General features: G+C 41.7%; 1 protein-coding gene across 22 annotated transcripts in view; it reads right to left on the bottom strand.

Annotated features, from left to right (window-relative positions):
• LOC136843768 (CCHC-type zinc finger nucleic acid binding protein-like) overlaps positions 1-19,263 on the bottom strand; it is a 35,410-nt gene extending 16,147 nt beyond the window's left edge. For 4 of the 22 annotated variants that reach the window (XM_067112446.1, XM_067112452.1, XM_067112459.1 and 1 more), the window contains exons 1-2: positions 19,145-19,263; positions 5,331-5,509 (exon numbers count right to left, since the gene is read on the bottom strand). In XM_067112446.1, the coding sequence (XP_066968547.1) occupies positions 5,331-5,433 (103 nt within the window). In that variant the 5' untranslated portion in view covers positions 5,434-5,509; positions 19,145-19,263. Of the gene's footprint in view, positions 1-5,330; positions 5,510-18,314 lie in introns of all 22 variants that reach the window. The other 18 variants (XM_067112448.1, XM_067112455.1, XM_067112461.1 and 15 more) reach the window with 13 other exon arrangements.
• Between the last annotated feature and the right edge of the window lie 6,098 nt (positions 19,264-25,361).

Raw genomic sequence — 25,361 nt, 5'->3', positions numbered from 1 at the left:
GGTATATGTTAAAGAGAAAGTTGTGTGTAAAATAATTAAGGCTATGGAAGACAACTTGCCTATCATAAATAGCATGTATTTTGGGATTCACATTCAGAATACTTTGCCTATAATCATTATTATTAAGTCGTCTGAACTGACCACTGAGCTAAGAACTTGCAACAATCAAGAAAAGCACAAATCTTTTGCTATACACAACCAGAATAGGGAGCCACACAAGCCTGTAAAAATCCCAATTCTTATACTGCATTTGCTAACATACAATTTTGGGTTACATAAAAGAAAAACAATTTCTCCGTGACCTTCTATGCCCAATCTCCAATATTGTTTTTTAAAAGGCTTCTCTTCTGGTATTCAAATATTACTGTAAAAATATGCATACTTCAGGACGTTAGGGGGCCTGCTCCTTAAAAAAACACACACACACTAGCCTCTGTGAAACTTGATGACACTATGCCTGCTTTAACATCCACTGCTGATTCTGGAATTTTATGTCACTGTAAGGCAATATCATGTCTGTAGTAAAGTTACTAAAGCAATTTATGGGGTTCAGTATGCAAAACCTTACCAAACCAACTTCAAAGCAAGCTGTATGTAAGAATCTTTGCAACTGTACAAGTGTCAGTCTAACTCAAATAAACCCAATTAGGTCTAATTGTATATTACTCAATGAATATTTAAGTCTATCTAAAGATATTTTACTGCTGTATTGTAAAATATCTTTGTAAGCTGGAACTAGTTATTATTTGTTAATGTGCGAAATTACAAGTTTGAATTTGCATTTTCATAAATATGCCAACCTTTAGGTTTTTAAGGATACTTGGGTAAAAGGTGGTACTGTCATTTACTATTACTAATAAACAGTGTAACCAGGCCACTAAGTTAAATTCTTAATCCATACCACAAAGTTGAATTCCTAACTCTCATGGCAATGGCCCAAAGGATTTGTACTAAGTTGAATTCTTAACTCTAATAGGGATGGCCCAAATGATTTGTTCTTATGGGTTAGACCAGTATTGACAATTGAAGACGAGATATCACTAAAATGTGGTGGTCTTTTAGGAGTGAAGAACCCCAAAACCAACACTTGGTTTACTGTTTATATTTATTATTTTAAGATTCATTATTCCACAATTCCTTGCCATTTACTAATGATACGGTTTAGAAAGATGAAAAATCACTGATAGAAATTAGTATACTTGATCTACTTATAGTGATTCGAAGTTTGCCAATTCATCAGAATCATTTCCTTTAATGCTTGAATGTACAAGGACCCAAGTATTTTGAATTTATGCTGGCCTCTTATAATTGTTGAACATGGATTTTTATGCCAAAGGGTTACTAAGGCACTACTACCAATTACTGAAAATTACAAATTTCCACACTGGCATGCTTTTAATAACCCTATCTGCTAACCATACTACTGAAAATTCTGACGTGAAAAATGCATTACTGGGCAATGAAAACTGGTTCATTGCCCTCTAAGATGTTGCAGCAAATCCTACACCAAAGGAAAATTTGCATCCATCTGTATGGACAGTATACAGTGGCCAGTAAGTTTTATATGTTCTAATAATACTGTTTATGATGTGCAAAGCAATATGCATATCTTTTGGATGGACAGTAAGAGTGTACAGAAGCACACTTTCTGCATAATCCACAAAAATTCCATTGGCTAAGGTCGTTCAAGCTTGATAAGGTATGACTAGTGGCAGACTAGAGAAAGGGTGGAGGACCCGCTCTACCTTGTAAACAGTGCCACTTTTCCCCTTGGTAATATGCAACTGCAGGGTTGGTTATGGGTGGAATTATGATATGACCTCAGGTTTGACAACCCAAGTCTTTTTATGAAGACCTACTCATTAGGTGGGAGGTTTTGTTGAGAGATCACAACTGATGGTTATCTCCAACTAAGAAAGGTTAGTATCAGATGGTTATCTCCAACTAAGAAAGGTTAGTATCATGGTCATGTATTTCAGCATGTGAAGGCTGACTCCTGTACCAACTGGTACATCCTGGCATACGTGATGTTGAAGATGGGGACTGGGAAAATACAACTAAAGTTTTCCTGTGCATAATGAGAATGTGACGACAAGACCATTCAGGAAGACGCAACAAAAGGAGGAATCCCAGATAAATATTCTCTAACCACACCCTCCTGTTAAAAAGAGGGACACAGCAAGTAATGTCTACCGAATTACGTTAAACTGGAAGCTATGTTATATTGTTAACCTGCATCTAGACCCAACAAGGAAGGGTAAGGCCGTTAGTTAGAGGGCGGAAGATACACACCATGGAAGAATCTAGGAACCTTCTTTCATCCAGCCTTCCACCACCATAAAACTAAAGGGAGACATTGTTCTTTCCTATTGGATCTCTGGCAGCTATGTATGTGAACAGCCAACACAGGTTCTAAGGAAAAAGTGTCCATGAACGTGTGGTTGATGTCTGTAAGGTGGAAAACAGTCAAGGCAGCCCAAACACCTGCCCTAGTATCTGTGACACCAAAAAGTTTCTTCTGAATCCTAGGAATCGAAGCAATAATCCCATTTCCTGAGCCATTACCCGATGTATGGAGGTCTGTCCTTTCACCAGATGATGTGTACACCCACTTGATAACCTTCCAAAGCCAGGATGAATTGGGTTCTTGGATATTTCCTTCTGGTACTAACAAAGTCACTGACACTCAGGCTTAGGATGCTGACCAGGAAGCGTCGTATAACTCATAATGGACACACGTGTCCAGCACCTTGTCTAGATCATGAACTACTGTCTCTAAATGGATGGGACTGAGAAACTCACCTGTCAGGAACAGATGGGTTCCAATTTTTTTCTAATAACTGGGACAACCTGAATATGAAGAGGGATAAGTGCCACACTGCTCTCGCTGTCAAAGCTCTAGCTAGCAGGAAACCAGTCTTTGAGAGTACTGTTTCTGTCCAAAGCCTCCCTCAAGAGCTCATATGGAACTTCAAGGACATTTTATTCTACCTTGGGGAACAAACAGGGCCATGCACAGAGGACTGAACATGAGTAGACCCATGCAATGCGATCAGTTACCACCAAGTACATACACTGCACTGGCCATAATTACCTTATCCCACAAATGGGTACTTGGAAGCAAAGTCACTCCTGACAAGAGAGCAACCTTCTGGGTCCTCTTCCAAATCTTCCGCCAATCAAATGGACCTGCCAGGGACAACAAAATATGAACTGGTACCTTTTAGCCAAAGCCAGTGTTTCATGAAGGTAGGGTAGTCTCCTGATATGACAAGAAAAGCCCACAATGCCTTCAGCAGCAGCTAGTTTCCTTGGTGCCTCAAGGATACTGATAGCAGAGGACAGAGGTGGAGATTGAGCCTGAGCAATGGGGATGGCAGGAACACACGCACTATCAACAGTCCCGTCTAAGCCAGAGGAGAATGGGCCATTTGTACCACATGAAGCAGCAGTGGTCTAAGCAGGCACAGAACAATGAAGGGGTGACACTCATAATAAAACACCAATAACACTTTCTTCCTTCCTTCTTGATCTGCACTTCCACTGGGCAGGCAACAAAGATATACCCTCACTGCTGTTCAAAGACAGCACAATTCTGATCTCTGCAAGACATACAAAAGGAATGAGTCATGTAAACATGGTACACATTCATGCCTCGGGCATTTTTGCCATTACTCTTTCTAAGGAAAGTTTATGCCTAGGGCATTTTCACCATCATTCTTTCTATGGAAAGTTTTCTGACACCAACATTCTAATCAGAATCATTAAAAGCCAAGTTTACTAACAAGCGAAACTCCTCAGCCACTCAAAGAAATGCCCAAGAAGCCCTAACAAGAACCAGGATGAGATACTCCAGTAAATCTGTAGCAAGTGCACAAGAGAGTAGCACTGCTTACAGAGCAAGTGGGTGCAGTCTCCCACTCCTCACTCTTCTACCACTAGCTAACTGTATCTACCATACCAAGCTTCAGCGACTATACGAGCTTTTGCTAAAGGTATACATGTTGAAGAGAAATGTTTGTATTCTCATACGAAATCCCCCAGTTTATACACAACGCAGACCACAAATGAAGTGCAGGTGGGAGTTGAGTGAGCAATGGGGGGGGGGGGGGAAGCTGATGAAAGCTAACATATCACTTTAAATACAGTGCAGTGGTAGACCTTTTTATACAGACAAATAACTGGAAATTTCATTGGACAGCACTAAAAGGATAGCAGAGGAGAATGAGAGAAGTGATAACAGATAATAAAATTCAATATTTGCATATATACTGAAACTATATTTTTAATAGAAAATACAACTTAATAAAATTCATTTAACCTACATTAATAAAAACCAGTTAATCATCAAACATACAGCAAAGCAGTAGACGCTTTCATACAGACAGCGAACACTGAAGATTATGTTGGAGGGCACTAAGCAGGCAGCAGAGGAAAATATGAGGACTAATAAAATGTGGGTTTTGTTGATGCATCAAAATCGTCTTAGTAACAGGAACTACATTTGAAGATCTTGAAAGTTCATAAAATTCAGTTTACCAGCATTACCAACACCAACTGATGGTAAATATGGTAAATTTCACTTACCTTTACCATATAGTTTGCTTTTATTGGGTGTCATAGGTCAGCAAATGCAGTATACTTAAACTTAACCTACTCATTAAATTTTAATCCTAAACACCTAATTTCACTATTTTAATCCTAAACACCTAATTTCACTACCAATGACTCTATGTAAGGGGTTAAGGGGTCTTAAATGTTGAGGAATACTGTAGACCTATTAGTCAATTCACAAACAAAACCCATTCATCCTACAACAAAGGGACCTTTGACTTTCTGTGCTTGGCTGTTCCAATTCTAAACTATAGTACATTGGTATAAACTGACAATTGGGTGTTTGTTTCCTATAGCCTTAGGAATATATCAACTGGTCCCAGCAATTGTACTAAGTCAAAATACACACTGTATATAGTTAGAAACAACCATACACTGCAATAACTTTAGCTTATGGCAGGAAAAATCAACTAACCCTACTCACAACTGACTTACATCATTTTTATGAATATTTTACCCAACCCATTATTAGGGTACTGGCATAAGATCTGACTCAACTAGTTAACCAAAGATTTGAAGTCTACACTATTAATATCCAAACATTAGTCTGGTGCTTTTGCTTGGACTTATCTAAAATGGAGGGATAAAAAAAAAAAGGCACATAAAATTCCTAGGAGACAGCTTACCATTTACTACTGGACTGGAATACATTCCTTTCTCAATCCAAATAATTATATACAAGGTTACACTTAGAAAAAAAAAAATCCTAAACATACCTCTTGGACCACCACGACCCCTTGGGCCAGGACCACTACCCATGGGACACTCTCTAGCAAAGTGTCCCATACGATTACACTTGTAGCATTTGGAGCCTGACATGATGTTCCCAGGCAGTTAACTCCTCACAACTCTCCGCCTCACACGCTCCTCCTCCTCCCTGCTTCTTGTCAAGGTTCTATGGAGATAAAAAAAAAAAAAATTAAAAGACATTGCCACCAAAAAAATGAAGCAGTCAATACATAAAAAAATTTTCACCTCAGTCACTTGTCTATAATATATAAATGGTAGATCTCGTTAAGTCTGGGAGACACACCTGAACTTTGAATTTGTAATTCTGGCATACTCAAATGTTACTCTATAACAATGAGTAAGATTATATATATAATATATATATATATATATATAATAAATAAATTTAGCTGGTAAAATTTCAAGCAAACAGGTGGTCACCTCTGCATATTCCATGAGCCTTCCACAACTCACAAGAGACTACAGATTATAGGAACCACAAGCTTTCAAAATTCTGATTTCATATCTAAAATACAACGTGAGAACTTGACCCTTATAGAATGGGCTAAATATACGAGTATATATTAAGCACACCCTCACAATGGGCAAACCTGAAGGTTGGCCAACTTAAGAAAAAGACATATCAATGGAAAGAGGAAGATATGCAAATGCACATGGCACCAACTCAAGAAAAAGACATATCAATGGAAAGAAGAAGATATGCAAATGCACATGGCGTGAAAAAAAAAAAAAAAAAAAAAAAGTACCTTCCACGGGAAGTTGAAAGTGAACATTTACAACCCTGTGTGAGGCCTCTTTTCAATGACACTCATAAAGCTATGCAAATTTTACAGTTATACAGGCAGTCCCCGATTATTGGCCAAGGGGCAGGGGGTTCCATTCTGATGGCGTGACGAAAACTGAAAATCGGTGGTTCTCGACGTCGAAAAGTGCCGATTTTTGGTTATTGGCGGCCCTGTTAGGTATGTATCAGTGCCAATAAACAGAAATAGGCGATTTTTGTCACTAGATAAGCGCTGTGAAACCAGATTGCCGATAACCGGGGGCTGCCTATACTTTTTTATCTAATATTTTTCTTTGACAAATTTTTTCATCAATTTGTGTTTTTCATAGCTGACAACCCAACGGTCTTAACTTATGGATAATTCTTTCAACCCAACGGTCTTAACTTATGGATAATTCTTCTAGTGCCAGCTGAAAAACTGGCAAAATGAAAACAAACAAGGAATTGGTAGCAACGAGGTAGGCTGACAGGCCTAGGTGGCAACTGCCAACCTCCTTCGCATATGAGTCGAAGAGACGACACTTCAGTTTCTTCCAGCACAAGTAACTTGATTGAGGGGTGGCTAGAGGTGGGGCCTATAATTTAAGACCAAAGGTTTGTTAGCTATGAAAAATACAAATTGATTAAAAAATTTGTCATTTGTTCATATGCGGAACAAACCTGGGTCTTAACTTATGGATAGATTCACTTTTGGAGGGAGGAAAGAAAGTCTGGAACAGGTTGAGGTTCAAGCCTCTGATTATTTAACAGCCAGACTACTGGGCCTTCGTACAATGTACTGTAATGTGACAATGTAGAAGAAAGTTAAAGAACTATGTAGATAACAATCCTTCATAACGACAATTTAGAAATAAGTTGAAGAACTACGTAGTTAACAATCCTTCATAGCCACCTATAGTTAGCTATCAATCCTCTCTCCCCTTGCTAAAGAGAGGAGGGACTTGCTTTTGAAAGTTTTATTATTCATGTAGGAATAACCAAACCTCAAACAAAATGGCTGCAGTCTCATCTATATCAAACCTGATCCAGCACATGATGGAATGATTTCTCATTGTCTGCCAGGTAGAGAAGAGAAAGGAAAAGGAAAGAGACCAGTCATCTCATTCATTCTCTTTCATACCATCATCTTTGTTAAGATATAAACTGTCCCACTAGGGGCACTGGATGAGTTAACACAACCTGTTGAGCAGCCACGACCAGACCCAAAGAAAAACTGTCCAAGGACCTGTACGTAATGTCCCACAGATAGAAAAGTGAAGGTGGTCTGGCAAAGCCAAGTGCCAGCCTGCACAATCCTTTAAACATACAAGTTCTTTGTGAATGCCAAAGAAGGGCCTAGCCCTCTAACATCATGTGCTCTTGCATGCATTGTGTTAGGACTGAGGCATGAAGCTGAACCATAAGCTTGTCTGATAGTTCCACAAAGCCACAAGGAGATTGCATTCTTGGACACTTCTTTCTTGTTCTGGACAGTGCTAAGGAGTCTTTGGCACAGTCTGAGATGGCGAGTCCTTTTCAGATATCAGTATAGTGCTCTGACAGGGCAAAGGAGCAATTCGTCTATATCGTTGTCAACATGGCAAAGGAGCAATTTGTCCAGGTTGTGTCAACAAAGTCATTAAGAGACGGAATGGAAAATAATTCAAATCTGTCACCATGAGAAGATGGGTTTAGAGTCTTATCCACAAACTCCTGGAAAAATTTGAAGGCTATGGACGTCCAACCCTCGTATGTTTGACATCACAGGATAGGCCACGAGTTCACTAACTTGTTTCAAAGAGGCCAGGGCCAACAGGAAAACGAGTCAGGGTCCTGTGAGGCTGCCTGGTACCAGTCAGGTCCCAATTGGGTGGTCTAGGTTCTTTTGGACAAGACTTCTCAAAGCTCGAGAAGCACCAAGATTTCCCACGAGGAAGAAAGATCGACATTCCTCATATGTAGAACTTCACTCAAGACAACTCTGTAACCCTTGATGGAAGATACGGAAAGTCGTTTCTATCTGCGGAAGTTCCGACTGGAGACACACCCCATTGACAACACCAACCACAGTGAATGGCACACTTGCCCTGGTGCCTGGCTGAGAAGATCTGAGATAGTCAGACATCTCTGATGCTGCTCTGCGAGAAAAGCCTTTCACTTGGAGGAGATACTGGATAGTCTCCAGAAGTGGGGTTGACAAAGAAGGTTGTGCACAGAGGAATCTCTCTTGAAGCTCTGACAGTAGGGTTAGATCGGGGGAACCATTCCACGAGGCCACATGGGAGCAACTAGGGTCATTCTGAGATTCTGAGTAGTCATTAACCTGTTCAGAACCTGACAGATTAGGCAAAATGGAGGGAAGGCATAAACCTACAGACTGTCCCAGGGGCGTTGCAGGGCGTCCTCTGCCACTGCAAAGAGATTTGGAACCACGGAACAGACGACCCCTAGTTTCTTCTTGTAAACAGATCTATCGAGGGTCTTCCCCACAGATGAAAGAGCATGTTTGCTATGTCCTGGTGCAGACCACTCTGTCCCTATGACCTGACTTTGGCAACTCAGATTGTCAGCCACTACATTCCTCCTGCCTTGGATACACCTGGTAGGGAGGTCCACTGAATGATCTATTGCCCACTGATGAAGGACTCCTAAAACTGTCCTAAGATCCACATAACATTCTTTGAAGGAGTAGGAACCAAAAAAAAAGTTGTTGGAACTTAGTTTGGAGGTGTTGTTCATCTCCCAACGAATCAGGCAAAACGACTGGAAGTTGTAAGCCCAAGACTTGAATCGTGGATGGGAAAAATGTCTCCTAGGTGCTAACAGCGTCTGAAGTTTCTAGGGGGTCACTTATCCAAGTACTGACTGATCCCAAAGTTTCTAACCATAGATGTGCGAGACATCTAGACGTTCCAGTTCTCCAGGTCACCTATCCAAGTACTGACCTGACCCGATCACTCGCTGATCGGACAAAAAGCGATAATTTCAATGTGGTCTGGTCGATGGCTATTACACCCATTGTCCGTAGAGACAGAGCCGAATAGTAACATCTTGGGGGTGTCGAGATTGAAGGACTAATTGACCGTCTTCCTAGATCAAAAAATTCTTCGAAACGTCGGGGTGTTGCGAGGTATACATGTTTTTTCTATTTATTTGTACTTTACTTTGAAAATTACAATAATCCCTGGATAAATTTATGAGCAAATAAAAGAAAAAAGATGTCCTGGAGTTATGGAGAGGCAGTACTAATTTCATCCAAACCATATGGCGTACAACATTAATCCTTATAAGAGTTAGCCTGTATTCACTCAAAACCTGTTATAATTCCGTACATGATCATGCCCGTCCAGTAAGGGTTAACAGTTTTCAACTGTTTTGTCTAAATAAACAAACCCTGAAGCAATAATGGTAAACAATTTTTTTTTTTATTGGTTTATTGACAATTTTGTTCATTGCTTGCAAAGTATGGCACTGTGAACAACAAATTGTTAAAAAAAACTTGTAAAAATTTCCGTATGACTCTTAAGTTTGGTTGGGTGGAAGGAGTTATAGATGGTTTCGGACTGTTTTATATGTATATAAACATCTTGAAGATATATTTGCTAAAAAAAAAAAAAAAAAAGTTTAGATTGGTTCATGGACAATTCTGTTCATTGCTTGTACAGCACTGTGAATGACAAATTGTAAAAACTTGTAAAAATGTATGTATGACTAAGTCTGGTTAGGTGGAAGGAGTTCTACACTGTTTTGTGTAAATAAACCTATCTTAAAGATATATTGCTAAAAAAAATGTTCAGCTAGGTTCAATGACAATTTTGTTCATTGCTTGTATAGCAATGTAAATGACAGATTGTAACAACTTGTAAAAATGTCTGTATGACTAAGTTTTGTTAGGTGGAAGGAGTCAGACACTTTTTTTTGGACTGTTTTGTGTATAAATAAACATATCTTGAAGATGTATAGCTTATAAAAAAAAAAAAAAAAAAAGTTTGGATTGGTTCATGGACAACTTTGTGCTTGTGAATTGTCACCCACTAAAACATCCCATTCTCGCTAGTGGTAGTGGCATAGGGAACGGGTTATAATGGTATAGGGATAACTTCGCTCAAGATGTCCTGATACTCAGGACTCTTGAAAGTCCAACTTATGGTAAGATGGTAAAATTTGAAGATGTGAATTTTTCCTAAATGTACACAACACTCTTTATATGGATATAGTTTTAATGCAAGCCAGAGCTGGCTTAAGCTTAGAAACAAGGTTTTAAATTTGGCAGTGTTCCTTGCACCGGGCGTGGGATGAGGGGAATTGCCCAAGTCAGTTGCTATATGGCAGTAGATCAGTATGGGATGGTACAAATGGAAATATGCAATGACTCGGGTTGAATATCGAAAATAAAATTTTCTAAAATTTTCAACACCTGCCATTTGTTCTTCAGGATACAAACCCTTGCCTTTTCATGGAGACACTCAAGTCAGTTTTCCAGTCATATACATGAGTGGGGGAAAACCTGCTCACATACCCTTCTGTCTGACCTGAAACAGGGTAGAACCATAATCTTTAACTGCAGACGGGCAAGAACTATGTGCTGAATAATGGCTCAAACTGGAGATATGCCCCTTATGAGACAGCAATCAGCAAAGACTTACCACTTTGCTATGTACAGTAGACAGCTACCAATGATTTTCTGATCCAGACATTTAAGACTTCAAGAAAACACACTAGCAGATGCCAGTAGTCTCAATCTGCATGTGATCCACATGGAGCTACCTTGGTAATTGAGCCATGAGTGATAAATGCACAGTTAATCATTAACAGGGAGTGACTGAAGGAAAGGAGTGGATATCAGAATTTCTCACGGGTACTGGGAGTACTGGGAGATATCCTAAAGAAAAGACAGCATGATGAACTGTCCACTCATATTTTACTTTGTCAACTATTCAAAATTGAAGGGACACTGCTTGTTGACATAAATCACTATAGTTCTGTTGCTCAATCAACACTATAGTGACTCATCTAAGCAAACAATCCTGGAATGCTGAAGGCTAGCAGAACCAATTGCCTTCCAATATGTCGACATGATGTGGTTTGTCCTCTACCCTCTTCATTATCAACAGATTCCCTACCGAAAGATGCTTCCTCCAAAGAGGAGCTGAGACACCAAATGCCCTGGTGAGCCCTCTTCAGTGTGGAGATGGAATGATCAAACTTAGTAATGCTATCGCCAAAATCAATCTGAGGTAGTAGTGAACCACTAATAGGCCCGGGTTTAACACGACCTGGAATGTGAGCACCATATATTGGAGGCCTGTCACAAACAAACTCATTCTGCATGCACACAGTTTAGGGACCATACCTACACTGAACATATGGGTAGGAATGACTGCCACTTGTTTTTGGGAGCAGCACGAGTGTACAAATTATGGGCAGTCATTCGGAGACTCAAGGTGCTGAACAGCCACTGTGCATGTGTACAATACAGCTTACATACAGACGAAAGCAATGACTCCGCCAAATGCTTTTGGGAGAAGCATGGGGAAAGATTACCTTGCACCCTCATGGGACCATGTAATACCATCAATGTTATCGGTACTGGCTGTTGTAATGTGTGGAAAATAAGTTGCACTACTTCTTCCCTCAAAAAGGGGAAAGTGCTCACTTGAAATCATTTGGGACTTCCTGTGGAAGGTCTTCAGGACTTGTTCTTCCTATGAAAAAGAGGAAGGATGATGCTTATGGCCCTTCATCATCACATGGGACTTCTTGTGAGAGGCCTTTCAAATTGAATAAAGAATTTGGGCCTAAGGCCAAGTGCTGTGACCTATGAGGTCAGTCAGCATTGAAAGGGAAATTAAGAGTAAAAGGGATTTAAATGTGTAACAGGAGAAAAGTCTTGCAGTTGCACTATGAAACAATTGTTTGAAGAAGGTTGAAAGTAAGATCACAAGGGTGCTGCAAAGACCTTTGAGTAATGCCTACAGTGCACTGCCATCTGTGCACCTCACAAAGTTTCCTAAAGGAAGGGAAAACCATAGCCTGTCTTTCTTCTTCTGAAGTTCTTCATTGGAGGGGTGGTAGAGCTTTCAGCTGGCACGCTGATGGCCCAGCGTTCGACTCTCCGAGCGGCCAATGAAGAATTAGAGGAATTTATTTCTGGCAATAGAAATTCATTTCTCGTCATAATGTGGTTCGGATTCCACAATAAGCTGTAGGTCCCGTTGCTAGGTAGCCAGTTGGTTCTTAGCCACATAAAAATAAATCTAATCCTTCGGGCCAGCCCTAGGAGAGCTGTTAATCAGCTCAGTGGTCTGGTTAAACTATGATATACTTAAGTTTTCTTCTTCTGAGGGTGGTAGCTGTTGTCTTAGCAACTGGGGTTTCTTTCATGAGAATAAACACCCCTGGCTTAGTGTCGAACTCCTAGCAGTTCCGGCAGTAGCACATGGTAGCAGTCAGTGAATGTAAAACCCTATTTGGCTGGCAGAGTGGTGTACATGGGGTGATGATGAGGTGGAGTGGGGGGGGGGGGTTAAGAGGGTGTCCAATGGCAAGTTTGTGGTAGGCTAACTCCAGTAGCTCGCTTCTACCATAACCTTCCTAAACCAAAAACATATCTCCTTCTACAACTGACTAGTAAATGGAATAGAGTAGAATATTGAATTTTGGACAAAGGCCAAGCACTGGGACCTCTGAGGTAATTCAGCCCTGAAAAAGGATTTAGGTCAACTCAACGCTGAAAAAGAAATTGAGAGTTGAAAGGTTTGAAATGTGTAACAAGAGGAAAACCTCCCAATTGCACTATGAAACAATTGTTAGGAGACAGTGGATTGCAAGATGCAAGAAAGAGAATATGAATGAAAAGTGGATAGCAAGATGCAAGAAAGAGAATACAAATGGATAGGATATGGATGATTCAAATTCTAATCACTTAAATGAATTTACATATTGGACAAATGAATTTACAATGACCAATATGTAGCCCAGACTCACTGATGAAAATAAAGATACAATGCAAGAACAAATAAAATACTGTTATTGGCTCCTCAAAGATTGTAAATTAAGTTGGCCTTGTCCTGGAATGTTCTCTTTCATCTGGAAAGCCCTTGGTAAGATAAGTAGGATTTTACGACTGGATTAAAGAACCCTGAATTGAGGGAAACAAACCTTATGACAGCCATGTTTATAGTCATTTTGGTTTAACTGCATCCCTGTCATAGCTTGCAAGTATTTCCACATTTTCTAAATTTCCTAGTGATCCATTAGTACTGACAAGCATGTACTAACCTTTATTTAATCTTCTTGATGGGGCTAGATGGAAAAAATTTTCATTTATTACCCTGACTATGTGCTGCAAGGGTTTTTAATTCCTCACCCCTGAGCTGGCCTACAAGGTGGATAGCTAAGGATGAAGAAGAAGAAAAAAAAAAGTGCATATCTTTTCTGTAGAATTCTAAAAGGAATCCTGGGGTGATATGCAGAATGCTGACCAATGGCAATGTGTGATGATAACATCCTCCAATCAACAAATGGTATAGAATAAAAGTTGTTCAGCCTTCTAACCTTTCAAAAATACCCATGTGGTCAGTTTATCAGAATATTGATTTTATCAATTTGGCCTGACTGTAATTCACATCAACAGGTAATGTTGCAGAAGGAATGTGTCGATAAAATTCACACTGGTAGTTGTGCATGACACCTTAAGGTTAATTATAATTATACTGCATCTCTGCTGAAATGATTTCATGCTGACTGCAATGGAAGCCAGGGGTAACTTTAATCAGTCCAAAGTTAATATACTGTTGTTTTGATAAGTGTACACAAAATACAGTATACATGCAATAATTGCATTCACCCCACTGACGTAGAAATAAAAGTAGTGCAAAGTACTTCTGTGTAATTCAGCTGAAAAAAAAATTGGGGCCACTGCACGACCATAGAACGATGTCAAACCCCCCCCCCATTAACAAAACTAGAAACACATATTTTTCTTTTAAAGCTGGAACGAAATCCTTGCTATTCAACTAATTTTTGCGATGACCTGATGTTTAATAATTGTGCCTCAATGAACGTAAAATTTGATTAAAAGTTTGTCCTGTCATTCTGATTGGGGGACTAATGAACTGTTTGGACACATGCTTCTGCACTGGCTATGAACTATCAAAACAAACCAAAAACTAATCTAACCTAGAATATTGTGTCCTGACCTAACCCAATCCAACCTAACCTTGCTTAGGGTGCTGTGCCCTGACCTGGCTGGGGGTGAAATTGTAACCCAGTAACTTGAATGTGTGGATAAGTTTGTCCCATCGTGCAGCAGGACTAAAGATCTGTTTGGACACGTGCTTCAGCACTGGCTATGACCTAACCAAACAAACCAAAACCTAACCTAACCAAGCATATTGCATCCTGACTTAACACAACCCAACCTAGCTTAACACTGTGGGGGAACAAAATTTTATAGTGACACTCCATCTCCATGGTCAGTGCGTAGATCTATGAATCATATCGATCAGACATACAAGTACCATCCCACTTACAACCTGCTTGACATATGACCACTCGTTCTTACATCCATACTTCTGGCAACCAGGCTGGATGGGCTGATGCACCTGAGTACACAACCCATATGACAGTTGCATGCCATCTCAGGAGAGCTCTCTCATCACTCAGGCAGCATCAGTTTGAGTTACCCTTCCCTATTAACAGCATCATACAGTATTAACTGTACTGCAGACTGAATTGCAAACCGATTTACGTTAAAATCGACTTCTGAAATGCATGCAAGAACCTAACCCCGTTGTACCTTGATGCCTACCTACATATATATATAAATGATTAAAATATATCCGAAGTACATTACAGTCAAAGGATTGAAATAATGAATGTACATCACATTACAGTACTGTATAGGTACTTTATATAGCCAAGGTTTGATATTATGCCCTAACCAATACGTCGGCCTCTTTCAAAGGTTTGATTTCCATCCATTTTGACTTACAACAGGTTGGTCAGAACCAAATTCGGTCATAAGTAGGATGGTACTAGTATTCTGATTGGTTAGATGTATTTAATCCATGGCCTTAGGAAATGACCTGGGTCAACTGGGCATACGATTGGATGGAATTAAATTTCCTGTGATCAAGTCGGGGCGACGTACAGCAGCAGCCTTAGGAACTATGGGGTGAGAGGAGTGCCGCACTATGGCCACCTTAAGAACTATGGGATAGTGGTGCTGCATGGCACCATTCATGTCAACTGGGTACTCAGAAAAAGTTACGTTCCACAGAAAAAATTGTCGATCGGCAAATCAACGCAAACTGGTCAGGGAAGTTACTTTTCAGATAGATTTTGGCACATTGCACATGTTTTATTTTGTGCAATTTGTCACTTGGAGTTACTGTTAATGAGCAGTATGCACATACTGCAGATATACAAACAACCCAAAGGTTTTGGTGTGGGCTTCTTCAAATGACACTTTGCCGTCAGCAATTGGCATGGAGAACAGCCAATGGTTTCATCTGGTTTTACCAGGTCAACTATTCATTTTTTAAAAACTTTTACTTGGCTTGTTATTTTTGTAAACTTGTCACAGATGATAAAAGTTTGGGTTGCTCTGTCACTGGTGCTTTCATGCACATTAACCTGGATGGCTTGGTCACAAGCTTTTAAAATTTAACCAACTGCATGCATAAGCCAACCTAGGTTAGGCCCAGTGGCATTTTTACAACAATACAAACATATGTTTATGCCCAAAAGATCTAGGCCTAAAAGCATCTATTTTGGATTTCTTCAAGGAAAGTGGCTTTGCACTAGAAATGGTACAAACCATTTTCACTTCATGAACAATTTAGCCACAGCTGTATGCCCAAGTAAAGCTTTAATACCAGTCCCCCTTGTATGATTGCCATATTTTGCATTTCAAGTTAAAAACATATTATGGGAATGAAGAACAAAGCAAGAGGAAATCCTACACTAAACCTAGTAATAAATAAAAAAAACTAAACAGTACTAACAAACAATGGCAAGAGAGTGGGTTTTACTACCAAAAGAATTTGAACAGACTCAATACAGCAAGAACACTATAATGTGATGCCTGCACTTTCTTCTCATGATAGATGATAATAAAGAAATATGCACTTAGTATATTTTCATTCAATAGTGTGGTCTGTAATTTCTTCTCATGCTAGCAGATAATGTTAACCCTTAATGGCCAGGCATCATCATATGAGGTTTTGGGTGATGGACAGGCTAACTCACGAGTATTAATATTTCAAGCCTTTCGATTTGGGTGAATTCAGCGGGAAAGATGTTCAAAGCACCTCAATGGTCGATAAATGACTTATGGCAACTGTGTAGTTCAGCACAGGAGAGGGGGGATTTCTGTCTCTATCCCATGATGTCTTATTTATTTGCTCATAAATATACCCAGGGATTGCTGTTGATTTTATCTTTTATGACAGTATGTCCGGTATAATCGCAATTTTGCAAAGAAACATTAGAAAAAACATGTATACCTCACAACAGGTTTCTGGATCTCCCCATCTCAGTAAATCTCATAAATATTTTACAATACTTAGAATTTGTTACTGATTTTAGTTATGTTATGATATTGTGTGAGCTGTAATTATAATTACAAACAACAAGTATAATTTGGTAAAATTAGATATTTTTGTGAGTCTTGTCAAAGAGGCCTCACACAGGGTTGTCAATAGTTACTTTCAACTTCCCGTGGTAGGGAAAAATTTCTATTTTTATTTTTACACCATGTACATTTGCATATCTTCCTCTTTCTACTGATGTTTTTTCTTAAATTGGCCAACCTTAAAGTTTGCCCAGCTGGGGGTGTGTTTAATATATATTTAGCCCATCTCTTAAGGAAGAGTCCAGTGCAACTGTGCACACAATCTGCTAGCCTACACACAACATCATGTTTGGGGAGTTATAGTTAGAGTAAGATGTATCCCTTCTGAAATATAACTTTGAGGATGACTATGCAGACTTGGAAGCCAAGCCAATGCACATATAGAACAGACCAAAGAACTCTAGAAAAAAAAATGGGTTAGTGAGTGGTCTTGTTCGTACGTTGGCAGACAAAGCATCGTTTTAGGATGTAAGAATGGCAGTGTCAGGTAATTATGTATTTCTGTGGAATGACAATGACGCTGTGTTGTCACGCTGACACCTCAGACTAAGTGTTTTGGAGCAGATGCAGAGTAGGAAGACAGATGTAGGTGTGAGCAATGCTAACGTTTCCTAGTATGCCATGTCCTGACCTAACCAGACCCTACTTTTCTAACCTAACTTGGGGAGCTGTGTCCCTAGCTGGGGGGGGTAACCATCCCTATTCTGCATACTACCTGTTGTTTTTAATACATTAGTGCAAAAGAAAAACAATATTTGCAGTTTTGTTCCAATTCCTTCTCCAAATGATACTGCCTACACATGTACCAATTAATGGAAACCATGGTAGAAAGTTTTGGCAGAGGGGTTCACCCTAGGATGTAAAAAAATAAAATTTTGTTGACAGGCCAAGCATTGGAACCTATCAATTCGGTGTTGAAAGGGAAATGAAAGTAATAAGGCTTCAAAGGTGTAATGGGAAACGATGAAATAACTGTTAGGAAGGTGAAAAGCAAGACAATGTGAACAGAAGTAGAGCCTAATAAAAGGAATGAAAGGGACTGAGCTAGGGTCCGAAGGGATGGTGCCTACAGTGCACTGATGCCACTAACCGGCCCTATAGGATCCACCCAACAATATGAGGAAATAAAAAAAATCCACATCTGCTCTCAGCATATAGCCTACAACAAAGCTGGATGGCACATCATATTGTCTTCTAGAGCAACCACAAACAAAGGGTAGAATGCAGAGTAAATGGGTTACAAATTACTTGCTGGGCTCCAGGGGAGGTGGAGCTCCCCTGATGCACTTAGAACAGCTTCTAAAGTTGAGTTAGATAAAGGAACATCTGGTTAGGTCATAGGCTATTGAAATGCCTACTAGGGGTACAGTGGCCCTGACACAACTATGCATTTGCTCCCAGAAAAGATCCACAATTAAGCTATGGCATATGCTGGGCCTACATCATAAAGATACACATAAGACAATGAACACCATACCAGAATCACCTTGGGGCAGGTGTAAGTCAAGTTAACTTTTTTGGTATAAATATTGAACTAGTCAGACTCACCTACGGCAGGGTAACCGTCATTGGAAATCTATCCTTATCTACACCTATACGTGGCTTATTGGTAATCCGGGCGGCCTGACAGGTTTCGGCCTACTGGCCTAAAATTAACAATTATCCAAAACACATGGGATGACTATCGTGGGTTTCCAAACACAGCGATAATACCGTGGGTTTAGACACATGTAGGGAATACCACCATGGGTTTCTCACCACGTGTCAAAAGTAGGCTCCCATCAAAGGTTTCTAACACGTGTCGTAGGCAAGCTTTAGCAGGCGAGTGTGGCCCACACACACAATTAGTGGACAAAACGACATTCGAACTCCATGTCCTACTGACGCTTAAAGCGATCTAGAACTGTCGCCTACCAACCCCTGGCGTATGTCGTTGTATTCACTTACCGAGGTCGTGTCCGATTAGGCCTAACCTACCGGGTTGTTTCTGGCACACGGATTATTTTGAAACGTTCCAACATTTGTTATAAAAATACAGCTTGACTTACGAAAAACCAAGCAGCAGCAGCATTTTCGCTGCACAAAACCCAAACTATCACCTGGAATGATTCACAATTCGGCATATTATGTTTACCGGTAGAGCACGCCTAATCATTTGCGCCTCCATTTCAGGGTACACACACACAAACCAACACCAACACCAACACCACCTACCACAGTCTCTCTCTCACTTCAGAAACTCTGTCGTTAATTATCAGTGCACGTTTGCGACACCACTCTACTCTTCATACAGCAACCTCCACGCAATCTTCAAGCAAAATCATAACCAACGTTGCACGTGCGAGTATTTTGTGAAAGAACGTAAGAATTGTATTCACCTGTTCTTCTATGTTATGCCTTCGCCTCGCGGTCTCCCCGGAATACTGTGCTCTGATTGGTGGGGAGCTGCTGTGCACACGGCACGCTCGCCCGCCATAATCGATGCACACGGCACTACGGGCCAGCGCGCGCAACAACACACGTTCGATTTCTTTAATAACATTCTCGGGTTCCTTTCCCTTAGTATTAAAAAAAATTAAGACTGTCCTTTTACAATTAAAATAAATATGTGAAAATGCGTGTGTTGACATCATTCTCCTCTATCAGTGTAAAGTTATAAAGTAATCATTCATTCTGCCTGACATTTTACAATTTTACCGAACGTTCGTAACTAAGTGTTAGAACTGTAAGTTCTTCGAGTTCTTTTTTTTTTATTATTGTAAACAAATGAACTACAAAACTGGTAGGCGCGTATCTTAGTCGTTTGCTATCATAAACTGTATACATACCATGAAGAATGGATGGCCTGATTTTTTCTTATTATGCAGTATACTGTTAAAAGCTTAGTTTTGATGCTCGTTTCGGGAACTATTGCTGATTTTGTTTTCCACTTTTTGGTACTGCAATAATAATTTTTGTGCCAGCCAGGAAGTGTTTGGAACACAAACAGTTTGACAGATATGGCTTGCTTCTTACTTCTGTTTTAGATGTTCTGTAATTGTCATTTGAGCGTGCACTCGATTTGTGTCAGCAAGACTTAATTATGTCAGTTCAAATAGAAAGAGATCAAAGTTGCTGTATACATGAAATTATTTGAAATCACTGATGTAATTTTGGTACTGCTGATATAATCTGTTCCAGCACGGAGCATACATCAAAACAACATTGTACACGGTGACAGGTTCATATATATTGTTTTTATTCAACGTTAACCTCATTTTTAATGCTTGCTTTTGGATGTTTTAAACCATCATTCTGCAAAATAATGCTGGCCACGTCCATCCTATATTCCCAGAATGAAATTGTTATCCAATTGTGCGAATTCACATTTGAAATAATAGAGAATTAGAATTGCTAACGAGATTTTAATATATGTGATGAAAACGAGCCTAGTTTCGAATTTCATTGTCTTTTCTTTATTGGTCTAAAACAAAACTTCCTTATTAAGGTCTTCTTAAAGAAAGATAAAGCTCAGGGGTGACGGTCGTGGCAAATGTGTAAGTTGTATATACCCGTAGGACGCACGTGACTGGGTCAGAGATAAAGAATGAGGTAATACAACGCTTAAAATGCGATGCCCTCTTCTCTGGTGCAGTCTCTTTAATAAAATGTTTAGCTGATAAGGAAGTTAGGCAAAAATAGACTCGCTACCAAATTCTGCATGAAAGTCTATTATTGTTATTCTGGAGTAGTTTAATGCGACAACGCGTCAAATTTCTAGGCTTTTCTAGATTTCTTAAAATGAATTTGATTTAATTGAGGTGAGAGTAGGTTCAAGGTACAGTTAAAGGAGCTGGACAGTTAAATGGGAAGGGGCCAATTAAAGGGAATAGATGTAAAGTGAAAGACGTAATGCAACATGCAGTCTAAGACTGAAAGAACACTATGAATCATTTTTTAAAAGAAAGGAAGATACAGGAGTGTGTGTTAAGACGGACTTTATTCTCCAGAATTGACCCATTTTGTTTTGGCTTGCAAATGGAAATACAGTGACAGGTGGTCGACTGGTTGTACAGCTGGAAAATTACTGAGTATATATGCTGGTGTCGCGAATTTTCCCCCACGACTGGGAAGGTTCTAAGTCCCTGATGGCATGGGACTGGGATGGTCAGGCCTGAAGGGCACTACCAGCAAACGTAGAAGCGAAGGTCCATCAAGATCAGGCAGGGTTTTACAATTTTATTTTAAAAAATAGACTAATTAAATTTAACATACATTAGCATGCAAGAACCACATGGGTCAGGTACAAGGGAATGCTGAAAGCTATACAAAACCCCATAAAATTCGAAAATACATGCCTCTAAAAGCTACAATTTTGCACAAAACTTATTTCCGAACAATCAGGCTACACTTTAATAAATGGACATTAACTACATCAAGCCCAAGATGGCAAAAATGTGAAGGGATTAATTTAACATACTAAAGGTGTAAGATTGTAGAAGAGAACAAGACTTGTTTTTCCCGCCGGAGGGAAGGTTGGTGTCTCCCTCCAACCAGTTAGTATGCAACTGGTGCTCTTGTAGTAAACATCACTCTGCAATACATGCATCACTGGACACCGGGGTTTTATTACAATCCTACGTAGCTAACATCTTACATGGTGCAGTGAGTTACCTGTGCTTACACATGGAAAGCAGAATGCCCACCCCAAGAAGACCTACAGTAGCTGCCTGAAGGCCTACTGGCCTTAGAGGCTCCTATTTGCCGGCTCCTCATAATGCTGCATGTACACAACTATGGCTGGTGCAACAGCAACGTACTGTCAAGGTCTTCCAAACTGGTATCGCCAATGCTGCCTTATCTGGAACACGTGGATCCCCGTCTAGGGTGCCAATGTCCGCAGCCCCTGAGAAATGTGAAATGGAGATGTCGACGACCACGTTTTGATTGTGGCGAAGGTCAATGGAGTGTTGGCTTTGACTTTGCAAGGTGCCGGCCAACGAGACAGTCCATCACGTGAGACTGTATTACACACCGGCGCTGCAGCGTGCCCTCGATGCCAGGTACAGCACAAGAAACTGGAGTGCCCTTTCGACTGAGGAGGCACTGGATGCTGTCTCCTAACTCGTCCTTCGTGCATCAAACTAAGCAATTCAGTGGTTAGAGTTTTTCAGCATGACGCAAGGCCATAACGAAAGTGTCGGTGATTTTTTCTCGCGTAGCTCTCAAAAAGCCACAGACTGTGAGTTCCAGTGCCCTAATTGTAATTTTAATCTTTCAGAGCAAATGTTGTTAAAGAAACTTATAGTGGGATTAGGGGATCAAGTGTTAAAAAGACAATTATTTCAATCATATGAGTCATAACGAAAGTGTCAGTGTGTTGCGCGTTCAAGGCTGCCAAGCAGGATGCCAGTGGTAGGCAGCAAGGTACAGCAATTGCACCAGTAGAGTTTGGTAGTAGCGCAGCTGCCATCCCTGAGACGGCTGCTGCACACAGCAGGAGGAGCCAGCCACCGTCGGACCCCATCACCACTAGGCGCATGTGTGGGCTGCAGAGGTAGTCACGCCCCTGAGTAACACATGCCTGGCAAGGTCGCTTATTTGTCATAACTGCCAGAAGACCGGGCACGTCAAGAAATGCTGCAGAAGCAAGAAGGGACCATCGAACCCCTGGTGACAGGGGCAATCGTCACTGCAACACATCACCCCTCCCAACCAACTGTCCTGGTCAGGGTGGCGGAGAGAGAGGGGCTCAGGTTCATGAATGTGAGTGCTGTCGCCGACAGGGGCTCAAGTATGTGTTGCAGGCACAGAGATGCTGTCATTTTTCAACGTAAGGCCTGCGCTGCTGCAGTGTCAGGCTGGCTTAAGAGATATCGCCAACTTACAGCTGAAGTGCCTGGGAACAGCAGTCTTTCTGATCTCCTTCAGGAATCGCACAAGCGTACAAGAGGTTTATTTTGTCAAATCAGCCAAGTCGCTTTACTTTTCTCTTTCTGTATGTAAAGACCTTGGACTTGTCCCAAACGACTTTCCACACCATCTTCCAAGTCCCATATTGGCGAGTGCTTCTACCGACACAACCCAGTTCCGTTACAACTCATCGAAGAGAACGTCCTGCACTTGGAGCAATGGTTACTCCAACACTTCTCGTCGACGACATTCAATACGACCAGGGAGCTACTACCAGTGATGGTGGGGGAGCCCCAACACATTCATCTGATGCTGAACACCATGCCATATGCATGCCATACTCCCGCAACAGTTCCCAAGCACTGGGAAGCCGAGGTGAAGGCCCAGCTTGAAGAATACATGTGGAAGGGCGTCATCCAAGAAGTCCCCCCAGGAGAAGCGACGGAATGGTGTGCACGAATGGTCGTGGTGGCGAAGAAGTCAGGTCACCCACGATGCACAGTGGACTATCAGCGCCTGAATGCCTCCTGCAGAAGGGAGACACATCATACTCCAGTGCCCTTCAACATAGTATCTGGCATCCCCCAACACTCCTACAAGACAACAGCTGACGCTTGCTGGGGATTCCACCAGGTGGAACTCGACGAGGAGAGCCGCCGCCTGACGATATTCATCATGCCCTGGGGCCACTTCCAGTACCGCAAGACCCCCATGGGCCATTGCTCTGCCTTGGATGCCTATACAAGATGATTCGACGACACCATCAAGGACATAACCTGGAAGTATAAGTGCATAGATGACACACTTCTTCATGACAGTGGGTTGAAGAAACCTTCTGGCACACATACGACTTCTTTGCAACGTGTGTGGCAAAGGGTATCACACTTAATCCCAAAAAATTCAACTTCTGCAGGAGAGAGGTAGAATTCATTGGGTTCAATTTGGGTTGGGAGAGCTATAAACCGACCGACGACAGCCTTGCAGCCATTCGGAAGTTCCCTATGCCGCCCAAGCCCACAATTACAGACATCAGGTCGTGGTTCAGCTTTGTTAATCAGCTGGCGCTGTTCCTTGCGGCTGGCCCCATCATGGAACCATTCAGGGACCTCCTGAAGAAGAAGCAGATGGGCAAACACATCTTCTGGGACAAGTGTCTGCAGGAGAAATTCAGGAGTGCTCAGGACACCATCTGCAAGCTGGCCAGGGACGGCCTGGCATACTACGATAAGTCCCGCCCTATGGCTGCCCTTACGAACTGGAGCAGGGAAGGCATAGGATGCGTCATCCTCCAGCAATATTGCAGCTGTACAGCCGCTGATATGCCATTCTGCTGTAAAGATGGGTGGAGAATCGCCCTCTGTGGAAGCAGACACCTGTCCCCTGCCGAGGCTGTGGTGTGGTGCCTAAGGAAGGCTAGGCTGCTTCTGCTGGGATGCCCCAACCTCATCCTTATTACTGACCACCGACCCCTAGTCAAGCTCCTGGGGGACAGAGCCCTGGCAGACATCGACAACCCCAGGTTGTTCAGGCTAAAAGAGAAGACCCTTCAATACAGATTCACCATCAAATATTTACCAGGAAAGAAAAATGTGCGGCTGACTTCCTGTCTCGCTTCCCTGCCCTGCGTGCTGCCTCTGATGACTGTGACGTTGAGCTAGAGGACGATATGACAGTTGCCGTCACTGTGGCAACAACCGAGACTCTACCTAGGGAGGGGCTCACAATGGATGAGAAGACGGTCAGTGCAGCAGCAGCCAAAGATCCGGTATATCAGTTGCTGATGGCGAGAGTGTCTGCAGGTGACTGGCCCCCGCAGAAGGCGCATGAGGTGGCCTGCCTTAAGCCATTTTATGGTGTGAGAGATCGCCTCTCAATGTCGGAAAATCTAGTGCTCTACACATACGAAGATGGGTGCATACAACTGGTGATTCCAGAAGAACTTCGTTAGTATGTGTCAGCAAGTACATGCAGGTCATCAAGGGCTCGACTCCATGCTCAGGAGAGCCAGACAATCTGTTTATTGGCCTGGCATGGAGGGCGACCTTCAGCACCACAGGAACAAGTGCGTTATTTGTGACACGCACGCTCCATCCCTACCTGAGGAAGTGATGGTCATCACACTGCCCCCAGAATACCCCTTCCAGTGCACGGTTGCGGATATGTTTCTGTTGGAGGGGCGCATGTACATGGCATACGCCGATAGACTCACGGGATGGCTGGAAATAGCCCATTACCCCATTGGTGCTACTTTCCAGAGAGTAATGTCGGTGCTAAGAGGCTACTTCACAAGATGGGGGGCACCAGAGGAAGTGTCCACGGACGGAGGCACCAACTTGGTAAGTGAAGAAATGTCCGCCTTCTTCAGGAGATGGGGGGTCAAGGTGCGCCTCTCATTAGCATATTTCCCGCAGTCAAATGGTAGGGTGGAAGCAGCTGTAAAAACTGCAAAGAGGATCATCAGGGCAATCACAGGGGATGGTGGCAGCCTGGACTGCGACAAAACCTCTTTCGCGATGTTGCAATACCTGAACATGCCCATCCACAACATCAGCAAGTCCCCTGTACAGTTGGTGACTGGGAGGCAGTTACGAGATGGCGTTCCTACGGCAAAGCAACATTACCAGGTTGACAGGCACTGGCAACAGGTATTGTGTAGGCGTGAACTTCAAATGGCCACTGATAAAGAGAAAATCAGTGCCAATC

Source organism: Macrobrachium rosenbergii, chromosome 12 (assembly GCF_040412425.1).
Source record: "Macrobrachium rosenbergii isolate ZJJX-2024 chromosome 12, ASM4041242v1, whole genome shotgun sequence".
NCBI classification, from domain to species: domain Eukaryota; kingdom Metazoa; phylum Arthropoda; class Malacostraca; order Decapoda; family Palaemonidae; genus Macrobrachium; species Macrobrachium rosenbergii.
This window is presented reverse-complemented; position numbering and strand designations above follow the sequence as displayed.